At 54.3% G+C, this 18,288-nt stretch overlaps 1 protein-coding gene across 3 annotated transcripts in view; it reads left to right on the forward strand.

The window, feature by feature from the left end:
• The window catches only part of EPHB1 (EPH receptor B1), a 79,881-nt gene that overhangs the window by 32,793 nt on the left and 28,800 nt on the right, over positions 1-18,288 (forward strand). For all 3 annotated transcript variants that reach the window (XM_062582787.1, XM_062582786.1, XM_062582788.1), the window contains exon 3: positions 1,083-1,764. In XM_062582787.1, coding sequence (XP_062438771.1) covers positions 1,083-1,764 — 682 coding nt within the window. The remainder of the gene's footprint in view (positions 1-1,082; positions 1,765-18,288) is intronic.

An 18,288-nucleotide genomic window follows, 5' to 3' on the forward strand; every position in this document is an offset into this window, starting at 1 on the left:
ATTCTGCCTCATTTGTTGGCAGCGTGCGCTGCGAGAGGATCGCTTGTCTTTTTTTTTTTTTTTTTTTTTTAACAAAAATAATGCGTTTTTTTACGTCACTGCTGCAGTTCACAAGGTGAGAGCTTAGGGAGCAGAGGAGGAATGTGATTGTTTAAAGGGAAACGGAAGAGGACAAAAGTCTGCAAAATTGCAGCAGTGCTGGGCTTGTTCCCTGCCTGGGAAGAGCTGATACACGGGGCAGCTCCGTGTTACCTGTGCTGCGAGGTGGATGCGTCCGGCTCTGCCCCCACGTAAGTGCATGTAAATGCGCGCGAGCGTTTCTGTAGTGTCGCTCGTAGAAATTATGCACGATAGTCGCAGTGCTGCTCAAAGACTGCTCTGTGACTAACGCTGTTATGAGGAGACTGTAAACATGGATTAGTTAAAATGAATGGATTATGAGGATGTAAATCTGTCTGTGGGACTCTAATGCCATCATAGACTATTCACAGTTTGCTGCTGTCCCTTAATTGAAATTGTAGTCAGGATTATATTAATGCCGTTCTATAAATCGAACCGCAAACCTATATTCTCTCCCTTGCAGCTGCAGCGTGGCTTTGGTTCTGTTTTACTTTATTCTTTTTGCTGTTGTGCCTCGAGCCTGGGTCGCGCACGTTCTGCAGCCCCGGCGGTGACTCGGTTTAATGAAGACATAGGCTCGTGTGGCGCTTTCCCTCCCACTGCCGAATGTGTGGACCATCTTTGTCCCCACTTATATCCTCCTAGCTTTGTGGGGACAGCTAATGCAGTTGTCCACATGGAAAAGATGTTTGAGGAGATAAGAGGATGGAGGAAGCAGGCAATTGGGTGTTTTCTGTTTGGGGCTCTGCCAGCAAGTGGCCTGCTGTGCCTTGGGCCCTTCTGTTCCCCTTTTGTCCCAAGGATTAAATTCATTAAGAAAGTGAAGTGTGATTTTTGTCTTGTGGTGCCAGGGGTGAGAGCCAGACCTGCTAACGCACCAGCACCAGCACGTCCACGGGCTCTTGGGCCGTGCACATTCCCTCTGCCTCCTTCTCACAGCCTCTTTCTTCTCCTTTCTACAGTGGGAAGAAGTCAGCGGCTACGATGAGAACCTAAACACCATCCGTACGTACCAGGTGTGCAATGTCTTCGAGCCGAACCAGAACAACTGGCTCCTCACCACGTTCATCAACCGGCGCGGCGCTCACCGCATTTACACGGAGATGCGCTTCACTGTGCGGGACTGCAGCAGCCTCCCTAACGTTCCTGGCTCCTGCAAGGAGACCTTCAACCTCTACTATTACGAGACAGACTCTGTCATTGCCACCAAGAAGTCTGCCTTCTGGACGGAGGCACCCTACCTCAAAGTGGACACCATTGCTGCTGACGAGAGCTTCTCCCAGGTGGACTTTGGGGGCCGGTTGATGAAGGTGAACACAGAAGTGAGAAGTTTTGGGCCCCTGACCCGCAATGGTTTTTACCTGGCTTTCCAGGACTATGGGGCTTGTATGTCTCTGTTGTCAGTCAGGGTCTTCTTTAAGAAGTGCCCTAGCGTGGTGCAGAACTTTGCCATTTTCCCAGAGACGATGACAGGAGCAGAAAGCACCTCGCTGGTGACTGCCCGGGGCACCTGCATCCCCAATGCTGAGGAAGTGGATGTGCCCATTAAACTGTACTGTAACGGGGACGGGGAATGGATGGTCCCCATTGGCCGCTGCACTTGTAAGGCTGGTTACGAGCCGGAGAACAACGTGGCTTGCAAAGGTAAGGTTGACCTTAGTTGTGCAAGGTGCTTTGTGCCAGCTCTGCTAATGACCGGTCTGTCCGCAGCCAAGCTGCTGTGAGTCTTGTCTGTTTGGGAATCGGCTCTGCATCAGATACCTGCCGTGAAGCGGTCTTGCTTTCAGGGAGACGTTTTTTTGGGAGCAGTAGGGCAGAGCTCTCTCACCCACGGATGGCAGCAGGCGCCTAAAACCAGAAGCCCGTAAGTGGTGCAATGCTGCTGAGAGCTCTGTGCCTCGTGTTTCACCCTGACGCAGAGCGGGTGGGACAGCTGATGTGTGTCACTTCTGCTGGTGCCTACAGGAACCCTGGAGCTTTGCGGGGTCTTTACGGAGCATGCGTGTGCAAGCTGCGTGCTGGTGTTGGGAACGCTTACCTGGAAGCTGCCGGTAAGCAGGGAGGCCTTAGAGGAAAGGTGTCAAGGGAAAACGGCATGCGTAGGCATCCCGTAAACGTAGCTTGTGTGTGTAAATGGAGCGGTCATGAACAGGGGTCCAGTCCATTTAATCTGGAGTTCGCCTAAAGGGTCGAATCCGGTGCTCGGTGCTCCTTTTGGAGGTTTTAGGTGGCTGATGACCGCAGAGCAGCCTGTGCCTTTCTCTGTGCGGGAGGCCGATGGACCCAGCGGTGCTCTGGAGGCAGTGGGGTGCGTGGAGGCGCTCGTGCCCGTGCCTCGTTCCCTGGTCTGGAAGGGTCCGGAGCAGTCTCTTGCTAGATGGACGGGATTATGAGGAAAATTTTTCTCTTACAGAGCAAGGTACTGGCAGGTGCTCTACGAGGGTCCGTCTTGACTTTCTCCGTGGTGCGCGGCCGCTTTTCGGGCGGGGTGCGCTCGTCCTGCTGGCGAGAGTCGCGCTCCGGGTGCAGGAGGGGAGCGTACCCGCCCTGCCCTCTGCAGGCTGCCGTCGCGGCGCTTTCCGAAAGGCCGGAGTCGTGCTGTTGCGGGGTGTAGAAGGGAATGCAGGGTGTTTTGGTGGGGGGAGCAGGGAAGAGGCTGTCGCCCTCGTTCCGTGAGCCTTCCGGAGCGGATGGCGCTGCGTAGGCGGTGGTCGGCTTGGCTGCGAGACCCCTCAGGTGGCAGCCGCGGTTGCGGAGAGACGCAGCTGCCGAAGCCGAGGTTGAAGCCGCGCAGGAAACGCGTGCGTTCGTTCGCTTTAATAAAAGCTTCCCGCTTAACGAGGACCCTGATCGCATCCGGGGCGGTCGTTCCGGCTGCCCTGCCTCTCGGAGCTGGGAGCGACCGCGTGCTCCGGGGGCAGCGCTCCGGGTACTGGGAAACCGCCCCGAGAAAGGGGAGGCGCTCTGCGGAAACCCGCGCGTCGCGCCTGCGGCCGTGGCTCCTCACGGGTGCGCGAGAGCGCTTGCGGGTTACTTATTTATTTATTTATTTATTTCTCTTTAAGTTACGCATTTGACCCAAAGCAAAACATCGTTCCTGATGGAAGAGGTTTTATTCCCTTGCCAGGAATTAAAGTGCTCCTTTTTGAGGAAGGTCTCTTAATAAACCAGAATGTTTCTGGCGAGACGTTTTTTCCCTCTATTGACTAAACAAACGGGAAACCCACATGTGTTTTAACAGCGAAATTATTTTTTCCCCTTCCTTTGGGCAAAAATTAATATTTATTTTTGCTAAAAACCGGAATTGATAAATAATCCTATTTTGCCAGAAGCGTACAATAGTAATAATAATAACGTAACGCTGCCTCGGGGACGTTAAGGGCGGGGAGGGAGCGGTTTTTCATTTACCGGCCCGGTTAGTTCTTGCTTTCGCTGGCTATTTGGAGGTTTTGCGCCGCGGACCGTGCGCTCCGCGGGCTCCCGAGTCGCCTGCCGAGCAGGTCCCCGGCGTTCCCGCTGCCGGCGGCTGCAGCGAGCCCGACCGCCGAGCCTGGCCGTGCCCGCGCCTCGGGGCCGCTCGGCCGTTGAGCGCGGCCAAAACGAATAATTCGCGGGGGGCGCCAGCCCGCCTCGCGCCCCGGGTTCGTGGGCGTACGGCGCAGCCGGGCGGGTTGTGCGCTGCGGCCGCGCTGCCCCGGTGGAGAGGGCTCCGTGTCGCCGTGGCTGTCCGCCTCGCTTCCGGACGTCCCGCTCCGCTCCGCTCCGAGCTAGCAGAGCGCTTCTCGTGTTCCCAGCCGGGCAAGCTGGGCACCAAAAAGCCCCGTTCAGACCGCGGTGAGAGCGTCTGCGCAGCCGTGGCGGCTTCTCCGCCTAACGGCAGCGGAGGAGCCCGCGGGGCGTTTCCGCGGTGGGTCTGACGGAGCGGAGCAGCGCTCTGTAACGCTCCTTCCGTCCGCTGAAATACGTCTCGACCGGCCTTTGCTTTCGTTACCTGGAAAAGCGCAAGCAAAGCCAAGCCAAAGCCGACCTAAGCGCGGGAGGGGCCCGCGGGCGGTCCCGGGGTGGGTCCGCAGCGGACCTCCCAGCAGCTCGAGACGGGCCCTTCCCCGTTCTTCCCGCCCGGATCCGACCACGCCAAGCCTTCCGCCGCCTCTCCCATCCTGCGGCGCTGCAGCAGGCTCTGCCCGGCTCAGGCGCTGCCGCCCAGCCCTGTCGGCGGCGCGCCGCGAGCCGGGCGGTCGCTCTTCGGCGCTCGAAGATGGCCGCTCTCCGAGCGCTTCCCGACGATCGATCGATCGATCGATCGCGCAGAGGCCGGAGGGCCGGAGCGGGCGCTCGCCTTTGGGCTCGGAGCTGCTTCTCGCACACGTTCCTCTTCCCACCACTGGGTGGAACAGGCAGCCCAGTTTTACCGGTGGCCTTGCTTCGCTGCAACTTAGGTAGCAGACGTGTTTGAATCACTGCACCTCAAAAAAAAAAAAAAAAAAAATATATATATATATATATAATATATATACATATAACTTTTTTCTTAAATTATGCCTTAATGAAGACATCCATTAACAGCCATAATAATTTCACAAGGAAAATGTCCAGGAAAACCTCGTTATTTTTTTTTTTTCCTAATGAGTACGATAGGTTTTAATGGAAGTCTTAATTAGACGTTATTAGCCAAAATGTTCCTCCAGTGGATTCGGGCCCTTTTGCTCCCTGTTCGGACCTCGGAAACACCGCACGCTCCTTGCTGTTGGTGGGCCGGAGAGGATCGCCTGGCTTGCAGCACCCGCTTCCCGGGCTCTCCCCCTCTGAGGTCCCGGGGGGGTTCGGGAGGCCGGCGGTCGGTAGCACGTGGGTGATGACACAGAGCGGCATCGCTACGAGCGAGCCCCCTTTGAAGGAGAGGCGAAGGAGAACCGAGTCCGCTGCCGAGTCCCCTGGCCCAGTACCACCAGGGCTAGCGTCCCGTCTGGTCCTCCTGACGTGAGGGTCGATCCCGGAGAGGTGTCTGGATGCTTTGTGACCCATCTTGTCGGCTAGGTGCCCTTGGGAAATACTCACCTGGGGGTTTTCAGTTCAGGTCATCTGGGGGGGCTGGCTGTAAGTCCCTGCTTCTCCTGCATTGGAGATACCCATGGATTCAAGGTTTCTTCTCCCGTTTCAGGAGTTCTGCATGCCCAGGGGGACATTTCGTAGGCGTTCCCTGGGAATACATTCATCTGCTCGTTGTGTGCTGTGGCAGGCCCAGGGTTGCGTGTAATTAATGAATCTCGGTTTGATTTCTTTTTTTTTTAATCTTGTTTTGTTTTTTTGACTTGTCCCTGTCCCTTCTGACCGTCTCTTCTTGGTGTTGCCTCGTGCTCGTGTGCAAGGACAGAAGTGGCAGCCCTACCTGACTGAGAGGTCAGGTAGGACCTGGAATACTTCTCCCCTGGAGAGGATTTAAGAGAAAACTGCCTTTTCTCCCCCTCGGTCAGTAAAGGCAGGCTCGGGGATGAGGTGGTTCTCTGGCAGGAAAACCAAACCTGAATTATTGTGCAGTTCTGACTATACTGCCTGGGAGCCTGAGCAAGGAGAGGGGCGCTTGGAGATGCACACAAGAGACGCAGGGAAGCTGGCGAGAGGAGGACGGGGACCTCCTCATCGTGAAGAAGCAGTTGGGACCTCTTAGTTGTGGAGCTGGCTGAGAAAGAAGGAAACCAGTGTCGATCAGAGCTGCTCTATGACTTGGAGAAGTCCAGATCCGTAGAGCAGGCTCCTTCGGTGCCCTCCCAAGGACCGCTCGCTTTGCCTGCATCCGTCTCGCCCTTGGGGTAGCACCGGGGAAGAGCGTCAGAAGGGTTGGGAAGTGGCTGTCGAGCCACGAGATACGGATGTTTTTCTGCCTGTGTTTTTTCTCCCCAAAGAGCACTGTGGGCCATTTATATCCCCCCCCCCACTTTTATAATGAGAACTTTTGAATGTTATATTGATTCTAGCCTTAAAAGAGGAAGAAAAAGCCCACATTGATTTTTTCTAAGGCTTTTTTCATTAGCTTATTTACAAATGGGGGAATAAATCTGCTTCAAAACCGTTGACTTTGTTCTACCACGTTAATGGTCAATCTAAGAAACTTTCCACGGTAGCTTAAGTGCTTGGAGAAACTGATCTTTTCTGATGCTGGTGATACCAGGACATCTCCTGGGAGCAAAAATCCATCTCCAGCTTGCGTGCGTGGGTGTCGCTTGTGCTCGGACTTAATACTTCAGTAGAATTATTTTTAATACGTTCTTTTGGAACATGCAGCTTCCCTAATTAGAGAGGTTATATGCCGCGTCGCGATTAAGGCTTTGCCATTTATGAAAACAGGTGTCCTTTGCTAAGAGCCGCACGTTGCACCTCAGCGCCAGGGGCTGGTGACCAGCCCTGGGGCTTCTGCTCGTTGGGATGGGCACGTCCTGGGGACCTATGAAGAAGTGGGCTAAGGGAGTTCAAAGAACTACGCGAGGTGGGAGAACAGCTCCTGTGCCAACATCTAAGGAGACGTGACTGGAGAATGGACGTAGCATGGAGCACCTCCATGGTGGAGGTGCTGCACACACGTGTTGGTCCTGCAGACCTCTGGCTGGCCAGAGTGTTTTTTTTTTTTTCCCCAAAAAAGCTTTCTCTACGTTTTTTCCTTGTCCTTATTAAGTTGTGGAAGAGCTCTTTTAGGAATGGTCACCTTGGAGGTGGCAGCGAGGAGATGGGGACCTCTGTGCTGAGACCACGGTGCAGCATGCAGTGCCTTGCTGTGCAGTGCTTCTCCGCTTTTCCCAGGGGAGCCCCGGCAGCATCCCCTGCGTCGCACCGCTTGCTCTGGGAGACGGGACGTTACTGATGAAGTGGAGGAGTCACCGCGTAGACACGGGTCGGGAACAAGCCGTCCGGCGCACGGAGCAAATCCCGGCCGCTGAAAAATGGAGCGGTGCCGAGGGTGTTAGCTCGGCGTCGCTTAAAAGCGGCTGTTTTTCACTGCCGGTGTTTTTGTTTCTCGGAGGACGTGCTGAGAGCACGACGGCAGCGATTAAATCAAAGCATCTCTCGTGCGCGTAAGCGGCACTTTAAAGGCGGACTGAGGAGCCCCGGGAAAACGCATCCGTCTTGGGCTACTCGGGCAGCCTTGCAGGCTGGCGGCGGCGTTCCCGGCGCGAACGCTGCACCTCGCGGCAGCCCTTGCGCGACTCTCCTGTCGCCCGGCCTAAGCGACAGCGGCTCGCTAATGCCGTCGGCAGCCGATCCTTAACACAAACACGGAGTCGGAGTTAGGAGCTTTCTGACACCGAGTCGCACCAAATCGCCTTAACCCGTTGGATTTTTTTTTTTACCTTTTCTGCGCTGCTTCGTTTCCTGTTTCCATCCGGTAGTGAAACCGAAGTGCCATACGAAAACGTTGTGTTTTTCCTTTTTTCTTTTTTTTTTTTTTCTCCTTCAAGGTGTTTGCTTTGCAACTTCGCTGGTGAGAGGAAGCAGATGCGAGTTGGCCGGAGGAGACTCCAAGCGCTAACAGAGGAACTCCCAGGCGGCTTCGCCTAACTTACACTGTAGTTATCGAGGTGGAGGCTCGGCCAACAGTTTAATGGGGAAAAGTACCTGGGAATGAGTGATTTTGACTCAAGAGGGGGCTTCTCTCAGCTGGCCAGAAATCCTGGTGCAATGGCATATTTTACCATCAGGGCCATCAAGGACGGAGAGAGAAGACAAAAGGCAGAGGAGTTGCGCTTTCCCACTTACAAGGAAAAATACTCCGCTTAAAGCTGTCTTCCGGAGTGGAGGCAGCTCTGCTGCTTCTGCAGCCAGCGTTGGTGCACATGGTGGTGGCATCTGAAGGAGCTTTGCGGGGCTGCGGCTTGTTTGGGGCAACCAACTGCTTTGGCAGCTGGCTGCAAGCTGTCCTCTAAGCCTTGGTTTGGTTGGGCATCTAGTGATCGCCCTGCGGCGTGGGCACCGCGGAAACGCCTGCGGAAAGCACCGATGGGCTCAGCTCTGCCTGCTGAAGGGTTGTGTGAGGAGCTGGGATGTTCTCCTGGATGCCTGGCCACGATCTCCGGGCTCCCCTGCCTTTTTTGTTGGCCAAGAGGCCAAGACAGGGACTCGGGCCTCCAGGCTGGACCTGGCCCGTGGGTGATGTGTGTGTCGCTCTCATCTCGAGCCTCGCTTTGTAGTAACACAGTGTTACAGGTGGGCAAAAAAAATCCATCTGCTCTGGTAAGAAAGCAAGAGGAAAAGAAGATTTCTCCTGGGTGCAATAAAACAGCTCTCGTGTGGAAATGAAATCGTATTTTGGAAAAAAAAAGGAGTGGAGAGGGAGAACACAGGTTGGGTGGGGGGGGAATAAGCAGAAAGAAGACAGGCAAAACTTTCAGAAATTGCTTCTTTGGCTTCCCAGGCGTTTCTGGCTCCTACCAGTTCACGAGATTAGGGCTGATAATAGCTTCTCCATGGGAGCAGGCAAAATCAAAGGAAGCGGACACCGCGCTCGCGCCGTTTAACTGCTTAGGGTGGAACAGGAGGTGTTAATAAAAGAGAGACAAATTATACAAAATATATATAAGTGATGTTCATATATAGAAATAGCAGAGAGCAAATTGCGCCCGATTGCACGAAATGCGGCTTGATTCGATGTCGGAGGTTGCGGGAGGCACCACCCCCCGAGAGGGCTACAGGACCGGCAAGAAACAGCTGGGTTAAAAGGCACCTTTGCTCCACGGATTAGTAGTTACGGATCAGCGCTCGTATTCGTGGCGGAGCGCACCGCGTTGCGTGTGCGTTTAACCCTGCGCGTGGGGCTTTGGGGGTGGATGAAGGACGTGGGAGAGCCATGTTCATCCTAGGTGCTTCCAGAGCGGGCGTTTAAATTGCAACGCCGGCTCCGGCGTCCCAGACTTTGCTCCGATCCCGCGGCCTCGCCGCTGCGCGGCCGGCGCAGGCGTTCCCCCGCGTCTGCCTGTGCCTGGGCGCTGCGTGAGCGCCAAGCTGCCCGTGAACGAAACCTTTCCCGTAGCACCGGCCCGGAGTGACTCATCCTTCCCGGCGTCAGCGCTAACTAGGAGCCACTTCAGACGTAATTAATAAGCACTTGATGTTTTCTAGATGGAGGGGATACTGCGTGGCCTGAGCTGGCAGAGAAGAAAAAGGTGCTTAATTAATTGCTATTAGCAGGGGACAGCGTTTGCTTCCTGGCGAAGGGGGATTGGGGCGCTGGGACTGCACCTCTGGCTGCGAGGAAGGGGGACCATCCTTCCACCTGCTCACGGTTTCCCGTGCCGAGGAAGGGCTGGAGATAAATAATCAAGCCGCCGGCCAGGTTGCGGTGTCCAAAGTCCCCTGACCCTTCTGGTCACAAAGCAAGGAGCAGATGCGTCGTTCTCGGGGGGGTTTCTAACGTGTTCGTGATTGCCTTCTCGCCTGCTTCCTGGCAGCAGGGCTTCGGTACCGTTATTGCTCCACGATGTGGTTGTGTTTGATTAGGACCCCGGCCCCTAACAGCACCTTGTAACTCTTTTTAGCTGGGGGAAGAGCTATTCTGCGAGATCTACCTTGGATTTTTGTGGCAACTCACTTTCCTGCTCATTAAATGGCTCGATAGATCACGTAGGTGTTGAGGGGTGAACATGATGTGCTGGGTTAAGTGGAACATTAAAGTATCGGCTCTTTGGTGCAGATTCCCGTCCGTTCCTATTGACTTCTGGAGACAAGAAATGGCTATGTGAGTCTCACATTTTTACAGCACAGAGGAAATAATTTCACTCCAGTGACTTCTGTATTGAACCCAATAGCTAGGGTTTGAGTAGAGCATCTTCTACATCTGCGTCCAGTCTTGGTGTGAGGGCACGGAGACCCCTCCCCCAGGTGGCTCTACCTTGCTCTGATGGTCGTTAGTGAGCACCGTGGCTCTGGAGGAGTCACACCTCATTTCTTGTTGGGATTTGTTTGGCTTTAACAGGTTTTGTAGTTTGTATTTTTGTGTCTAGGAGTCCTGGCCTAAATTTTGATCTTCCACCTTTTGCTCCAGACTCAGAGGTCGGTTCGTTAGTGGCTTTTTGGTGATGGGGATGTACAGCTCTTCCAGGCTGCGTCACCTTCTGGCTATTCCTCAGAGCCGTCCACCTGGCCGAGCCTTTGCGGGAGGAGAGGCAGACCCTGGTTCTCCGTGCGAGTCTCCTGCCCGATGTTCGCTGATCTGCAGGGGAGCAGAATGACCCGACCTCGGCTCTGCATCCGCCACGAATCTGCAGTATCTCGAGCAGCTTTGCTTGAAATACCAGCAGCAATAAAGGCGCCCGCAGCTCCCGTGTGACCGCGTGTGGCAGCTGCGCGTGCCCGGGAGCAGCACTGCTGACTAGGGCGACGGTGACTTGAACTAGTCTGGCAAAGCGAAATGCACTGGCGTTACCACTGCAAGGTCCTGGCTCGGAGAGGCACCAAGGGACTCCCAAATCCAAGGAGAGAGTCCCAGGTAGGGCAGAGGGGACAATTTGGGTGGCCTGCAGGAGTTCAGAGGAGAGGTGGAGGTGGGTGGTGGGGTCTGGACCTGGGAAGAGGAGCCAACTAGCAGCTCAGGCTGGGGCATAGCTGTGCCCCACAGATGAAGCTGTGGCTCTGCTAGGTGATGGTGACGTTGAGCTTCCCATGGCTTGTGGACCGTCATGAATTTCACCTCTTGTTTCTTGAGCTGCTGGTAGAGCATGAGAGCGGTGGCCACCTCCCCGTGCCTCTGTGCTGTCCTAAACTGTCTGCTTAGTGGTCCACAAATAGGAGCCAGAGGGGTTGAACGCATGTAGTTGGGGGTCCCAGAGCTTCTCCTGGCAGCTCTGCTCCCCGCATCCTTCCCGGCAAGGTGCTTCCCGATGGCACCCCAGAGTGGCTCATTCTTGCCACCTGCCCGCTTGGGTCCTCAGTCCTTTCTCATCTTAAATTACTTCAAATCTCAGGGGCAGAATTGGTTTCTTGACTTCTGTGCCACCTCTCGTCAGCCTGAAGATGGGATTTTTTTTCTTTTGGTGCCTCGGGACTGCAATTCCTTCTCTCCCAGCTCAGCGGGCAGGCGATGGTACCTGGCCCCTTGCTGCCCGGACACGGGAGCCCGTCTGCCCGCCCAGCTGGGGTGACATTGCCCTATGCCCTACTCTACCGGGAGTGTTTTCTTTGCAAAACCATCTCTTTTTTTTCCCCTTTCCCCTGACAAAACCTAGCTGCGTTTAAAAAAAGAAAAAAAAATAGCAGTGAGACATTCATGGGTGTTCTGTTGCCGTGTTTTCAGACTGAAGCATTTGTGTCCCTCGGTTCAGAAGCAAGTTTCTGTGTTGGGATTTGCTTTCCATTTTCCCATGAGCTGCCTTTGGAATGAGTATAAAATTATATATATATATATATATATATTTTATTCTTATTTCCACGGCCTTTTTACAGAAACGAAGGGAAACGGCTGGGCAGCGAAGGGCATCGACTTTTCCCATTGGTGGCTCCTGCTGCAGCCTGCGGCGTGGGAACGGCGGAGGGAGCTGGGCAGTGTGTTGACTCACGCTCTGATTATTGGCTATTAATAGCTAATATTAGCAGCTCTGAGTTATTAGCATCCATCGCTTGAGCTGTTGTAGGCAGTGACGGGCACGTTTCTGGAGGAGGGGGATATCCTCAAGCGGTTCGGACCAGGAGAACTTGGTGCTCCTCCAAACTTGCAGTTGAGTTGCTCCTCACCACCCAGCCCAGCTGTAGCATATCTCCAGGGCTTCCCTCCGGCTCTGTCCTCCTGCTGCTCCTTCCCAAGACAGGCCTCAGCCCCATGGCCTTGAGGTGCCAAGATGCTTTTTATTTCCCTTTGATTTTTTTTTCTGGAAAGCCATGAGCTGCTTCTCACCTGAAGGCTGTGCAACCACGAGCTGCTTTTTGTTGGCAGTGAAGCACGTGCCGCGGCACGTGTACGGCTGGGTTTATTCCTCTGAATACCTTAATCTGCCCCGGCGCGGAGAGGGGGGAGCAAACTGGTAGCTGATAAAGGATGGGATTTTCAAAAGAGGCTCATGCAGATAAGGCACCCACATCCTATTGCCACTAATTGGCCTTACTCAGCTACCGCCCTGGAAGCGCCTTTGAAATCCTGCCCCACGTCTCCCCAAATCAATGCTTTTCTCCTCTGTTAGAATAGGGCAAAAAAATGAGAAGGAAAACCACATTGAATTTTACTTTTTCTACATGAATAAACCATTGTGGACCAGGCTCAGAAGCCACTGATTTTAATTTACATGTGTCCCAGGGCAGATCTGAAGTGATTTTTCCCAAGGTGAAGGGCTGGTTTAATTAACTCCCTGCGTCACGAGGAGCGGAGCCTCCTTCCTCCCTACCTCTTAGATAAATGCAAACCCGTCGCCTGCAGGATGTGAGCCCAGATGCTTGGAAGCTCATGTTTATCTTATGAGTTTCTGTGTATATAGCGCTGAAATATGGCAACAAAATGTGATGAGACCAGCACAGTTTGTAATTATATTGGAATAGCTCTCGGCTCCCAGTCTTCAGTGGAAGCAGCTCCTGGTAATCAACATAATCCGAGCGAGAATCACCTATTACGCGGATTCAGCGTGAAGTTACATGCTTGGCACGGCCCGCTTTCTGCGAGAGATGCTGAAGCAGCCTACGGTGCCTCCCTAAGAGCCGAGATGTCCTTTGATGGTTGCGCTTTTGGGGGTAGGTGGCCACCAAGATGGATGCTTTGGTTCTCGCCAATGGGCTGTAGCCAAATTGCATCAAGCCTAATTCTCTGTCATCCTGCACCTGCTGGTGGCACCGGCTGTGCATGCATCTCACCTCCTCCAGGTTTTCTCCAACCTCTGCTAGCCTCTGCTACCGTGGAGCAGCAGACAGCAGAAACCTCCCCTTCAGGCACGTGCCCCTTCTCTATTGCAAGTTCTTGTTCTGAACAGCCCCATGCAAATAGCCAGTGCCAAATCTGGTCCCGCGGGTCACTGGTGGTGCTCAGGTGGCCTTGTCCCACCACAGTCTTGCCCCAAACTCAGGGAGTCTGTGGAGCCAGCTGTCCACTTCCAACATTGGGCAGGCTGAGATTTCTTGGAGGTGCTTTGCCTGGCTATAAAGATTGTGATGTTTGCACCAAAATTAGCTTTTTTTTTTCCTTCTTGGGGGCAAAGCATAGTGAGGATATCTAGCCCCCAAAATGACAGGCATGAAGGATTTCTGGCTTTGCTCAGGCACCCATGGCTCGTGATCCCTGGAGCAGCTGTCTCTGTGTGGGGATTCAGGGAGATCCAGCAGTTAGAAACTGAAACACAGGAAAGTCCATCTGAATATAAGGAAAAGCTTTACTGTGAGGGTGACGGAGCACTGGAACAGGTTGCCTAGAGAGGTTGTGGAGTCTCCATCCTTGAAGATATTTGAAAGCTGTCTGGACACAGTGCTGGGCAACCTGCTGTAGATGACCCTGCTTGAGCGGGAGGATTGGACCAGATGGTATCCAGAGATCCCTTCCCAGCCGAACCATTCTGTGATTCTGTGAGGGCTGGAGGCAGCACAGGTCCCGTTTGTCCTGGAGGCACCCTGCTGGGGAGCAGCCATAGAGGCAATGGAGCAGGAGACTCGCCTGAGGAGCATCAGTATTGAATAGCAGCCTCTTTTATCCTGACGTGCTTCCAGGCTCTTGTTTCTGGCTTGTGAGATGTATCGCAGATGTTTCGGGGCAGGCTTCTGACCAAGGAGTCAGGGATGCTCTGACTGCAGAAGTTCCCCTTTCTCAGGTGACGTTTCCTCCTTTGCTCCACCTGGTACAGCAGAAGCATTAAAAACATGTAAGGAGATTTGGTGGCTTTTGCTTACAACCTGAGGTCTCGTTGAGCTAATGAGGCATGGCAAGCTGTACAGTAGCAGTAAAGATTTCAGTTCTGTCTGGAAAATTAGAGCTGGTCACGGTTCTGGTGGGGTGTTGCAGGCACTGGTCTCAAACGCAGCCAGCGACTGCAGGCAGGAGGAGAGACTTTTGGGGCTTCCCATGCTCACTGCTTTACGGAGGAGGTGATTGCGGTTCCCCTTGCACCCTGGAGAGCAAGGGGGAGTCCTGTGGAGCTGTAGAGGACTTGCGTTGAGCCAGAGCCTCCACAGAGAGCTTGAGTGGCAAGTCAGGAGACGTGGTTGGCTTCAGGATGCCTGAAGCTGAACGGCTGCAGGGCTGCTGGGTTAAACGCAGGTGTTGGGGGCAGAACAGTGAAATCGCTGTGGATGTGGACAGGAGTCGGACCACACTATGGTCTCCTGCAGAGGCTGGCGCAGCTGCGGATAGATACCTAGAAGACAGCTCTAGCTGTGTTGCACCACGGACTACGGAAACCAGTGTGCCTCTAAAACGCGCCTTGCTGGCCTCGCGAGGCGGCTGCCCTTTGGCTTGCCGCCTCCGTACCGCCCAGAAGAAGACCTTGGCCTCTTATTAGCCTGCTTGCAAGTGCCAGAGGTCTTCCAGCACTGCTCCAGTGTGGTCACCATGCTGTTCAGCTCCCCACCTTCCTTCTCAGACCAGAAATCCACGATGCTCGTGATAAATATCCTCTAATCCCTCCTTGTCAGGGAGCAGAGGACAGCTGTGAACACCGAAACCTTTTGGAATTAATTTGAAGAAGCCTGATGCTGGGCCAGCCGTGACAACCCTCATCTGACGGACCTTGCAGCCAACCACCCATCATCATTACGGGCTGCCTGCAGAGCCCGGTGCGGTGCTGCCGGGGCGCAGGGACTCGGGACAAGCGGCTGGCTCGATATGAAAGAGAATCGGATCATTAAAAAGGAGAAGGTAAAAAAACCCAACCAAACAAAAACCCAACGCAACCTCCCCCGTGCCCACCAGCAGCAGGAGCGGAGGGAAGGATAGGTAATTGCAGGGAAGCAGGAGAGCATCCAGCCCGGCTCCCAATTAAGCCTCCGGCACGGGGCGCCCACTCCCCGTTCGGCTATTTGCGGGAAAAATAATGAGTGAGATGAAGGTGGCCCGGGCCGGCAGCACCCTCCCTCGCCCTTTGAAGATGGGGATATCGCAAGCATCGCCGGGCAGAGGTTGCATTTAGCTAACGGGGCTTCCCGGCTGTGCGCGGAGACGGCGGCGGCAGCACATCGGAAATACCTGCGATTGGGGCTTATCAGAAAAACTCCACCGGAGCAGTGAGAAATTGTTGAGTTATTTTGTTTGCCTTTTGTTGTTGTTGTTTAAGAGGTAAATACACTTTTTTGTGGAAGGTGTTTGCAAGATGCACGAGGGGTTTGCTAGCAAGCTGCTTCTGGGTTGTTTTTGGTTTTCATCCAAAATTGCGAGCCTTGTTCGGAAAGTGTCAGTTTTGGAAGCCAATTTTTTCTTAAAAATTGGAAGTGGAATGTGGACAACCGTATTTTTCTGAAGGGGGCAAAATCACCTTGAGCAGTAAAAGCAGTAGCTACGGTTCCGCTCTTTTGGTGTTTTTGCCCCGAGAAGGGCCGCCTGGTGCTGCAGCGCTTTGCAGCGATTTCTCTCCTTTCCAGGAGCCTGCGGTGGGAGACCTTTGCAGGATGGTGCCCGCTGCCACAAGAGCTACCAAACTGTCCCACCACGCTGGCCGTGGCACAGAGCAACGCCGGCTGTCCGCCCTGCGCTTCTGCAGCCGTCCCCAGGGAGCTGAGGGCGCTTGCGGTGTCCTCCACAAAGTCTGGTGTGTCCCAAGGAAGATCTTGCGGGGTTTCTGTCATCTGGGTGGGATTTACTGTGCGACTTCTTTGGACCTGGAGCTGACTCCCCCGCTGGACCGTGGCTCTTGGGCTCAGAGCTGAACGAAGGCACTGCTACAGCTCGCGTCTCCTCCGTGCTTTTTGGAAGTTAGACATGCCTAAATTTTGTGTTGCCCTGGGACTTTAATATTGCACGGGATAGGACAGTACCACGGTGTTGGCTGGTTCTCCACTTGCATGAGCGGCTGCTCCTCTTGCTGAGTTCAGGGCAGCTCCGTTCCTTGATCCTGGAGGCAACGTGGGTCCCAGGCTTTGCAGACCTTGCAGCACGCCCCTGAGCTCGGGCTGGCGTTATAACGAGCACACTCGTTAGGATGAGTCCTTCAGGAATTACAACTGATTTTGTAACCCACCTTGCGATTCGGATCTGTGCTTGCGGAGGGAAAGCCGTGGGCGGCTCTCTCTGACATTTGCCGAAATGCGAGAACAGCTTTTACGACGTCCTATCTTCTTCCAAAGAGCAACCGGCCCCAGGCAAGTGTCACCGTCCTGCTTCCTCAGCTGTGACGTGCCAGCGGGAGAGGTGTCCGTGTCGCCCTTGCCACACGGACTGCCCGTGCTGGAGGAGACAGCAGGTAGAAGGTCCAGGTTGTGCTGGGGTGCCGGAGTTGGAGCTGCCCGTTGCCGGTGGCAGGTTTTTCTCTCCCTCCGGCTTGGTGGGAGATGTTTGTTAGTAAAGGCGGTACGGCGCGAAGCTGGCAGAAGGGCAGCCGTGTCGCTCGGCCCCTGGTTTGAGCTGAGCTGCCTGGAGGGGGACAGCGGCTTCTTGCCGGCTGAGCCTGGGTGAAGAAAGGCTTGTTGCAGAGGTCCCTGCTTCAGAGCTGCTATTTTTGTGCTTACTTTTGAGTGGGCTTGCCGCGCTCGCTGCAGGGTTATGGACACTGGGCTGCGTGGTCCAGTGCAGAGGGCACGGCCTGTGCAGCAAGCCGTGGAAGAACGGAGAGTTACAGCCGAGCAAGGAGCGATCACCCGTTCCAAAAAGACTGCAAAAATCAATCTCAGAGCAAACAATAGTGAGCAAATCGCTAGGGACAGTTTGTCCGCTCCTAATGCTAGTGTAGCTGCCAACTGTTGGAGCCCAGGAGAAGTGAGACCGCCTGGCTCGTTGTGCTCAGCCCCGGCTGCCTCTGGAGGCCGTATCCTACCGTCCCTTTTGTGATCTGCTCGAGCTTTGGCTGTTTTTCGAGCGTGCTTTTCTTAAGGGACGACAAGTCTTAGATCTGGACTTCAGCAGCAAGGAACAGGCTTCTGAGTGCCAGCCCCAGTGTCTTCATGGCCAGGATGTCCTTATTTGTTCTCAGTCAGGGCCATAGTGTCCTACAGATCAAATAATCCTGCACCTTCCCCACTGCTTGTCTTCTGGTCGTTCTGGTGGGCACTGGCCATCTGCACTTTGTAGAGCAAGGCTAGAAAACCCAGGCTTTGCCAGTGTCTTTGCCCATGCCAGGGTGATGGACCTTCAGGAAGGCGAAGCAGAAGCAGGTTCAGAAGAGGCCAAAGAGGATGGACAGGGTAGGAGGACGGAGGGAGCTGGAGATAAGATGTGGACTAAGCGGCAGTGCTCTCGCTTCATCCTTAGGTGTCTTGTGTGTCGGCGGGGAGGGATCCGCCGTGAGTTGGGGCAGCTGAAACAAGACTGCTGTCGAAAAGAGGACGTTTGCAGAAAGCTCACGAGATCCGAAGATGGGAAACATGTTTTGTAGTCTATGCCTCTTGCCATGTCGAGCGAGACCTAGCAAACGTGGTTAGCTCTGCTGTGGTGGGGAAATTGGAGCTGTGGAGATTATGAAATGCCACCGACTTTATTTGCTGCAAATGAAGGGAGCAGCGGCAGGGGCGTCAGCCAGGGCCCGGTGGAGGACCCGGAGAATTGTACGCCGAGGTCAGTAATTCTTTGCAGAAGCTCCTATTTTAAAAGCTGATCAGGAAAATGCCACTCCATGTCCCCAGAGAGCTTTAGAGCAAGTTAATATAGAAGAGATGTCTCCTTCCTTGCTTTGGTTTTCTTTTTCTTCTTTCCTTTTTCTTTTTTTTTTCGGACTAAAGCTTCCCTGAGAGAGCAATTAAAAAGTGCAGGTTCCAGGCATTAGCCAAGAGGATTTAGCTTGAAAAACGAAGCGCTCGGCTGCCCCTGCGCTCGCACCCTTTCCGTGTAGCGCCGAACGCCTCGGCGGTCGGTTGACAGCGGCTCGCTTTGGGAGGGAGCGTAGCTTTTTAGCCCTGTGAGATGAAGGGCAAGCGCCTTCTCTAGCGTCCTTCTCCAGGGACCTGCTGCTTGCACGTCTCTTCTTTTAACCCCTCCAGCGATGAATTCTGGCTGAACCCCTCCGTGCAAGCTACTGGGAAAGAGAGTAACTTGGCTTTAAGCAGCCGTCTAGGACGTTTTCTGGCATTGCCAAG

Source organism: Rhea pennata, chromosome 9 (assembly GCF_028389875.1).
Source record: "Rhea pennata isolate bPtePen1 chromosome 9, bPtePen1.pri, whole genome shotgun sequence".
NCBI lineage: Eukaryota > Metazoa > Chordata > Aves > Rheiformes > Rheidae > Rhea > Rhea pennata.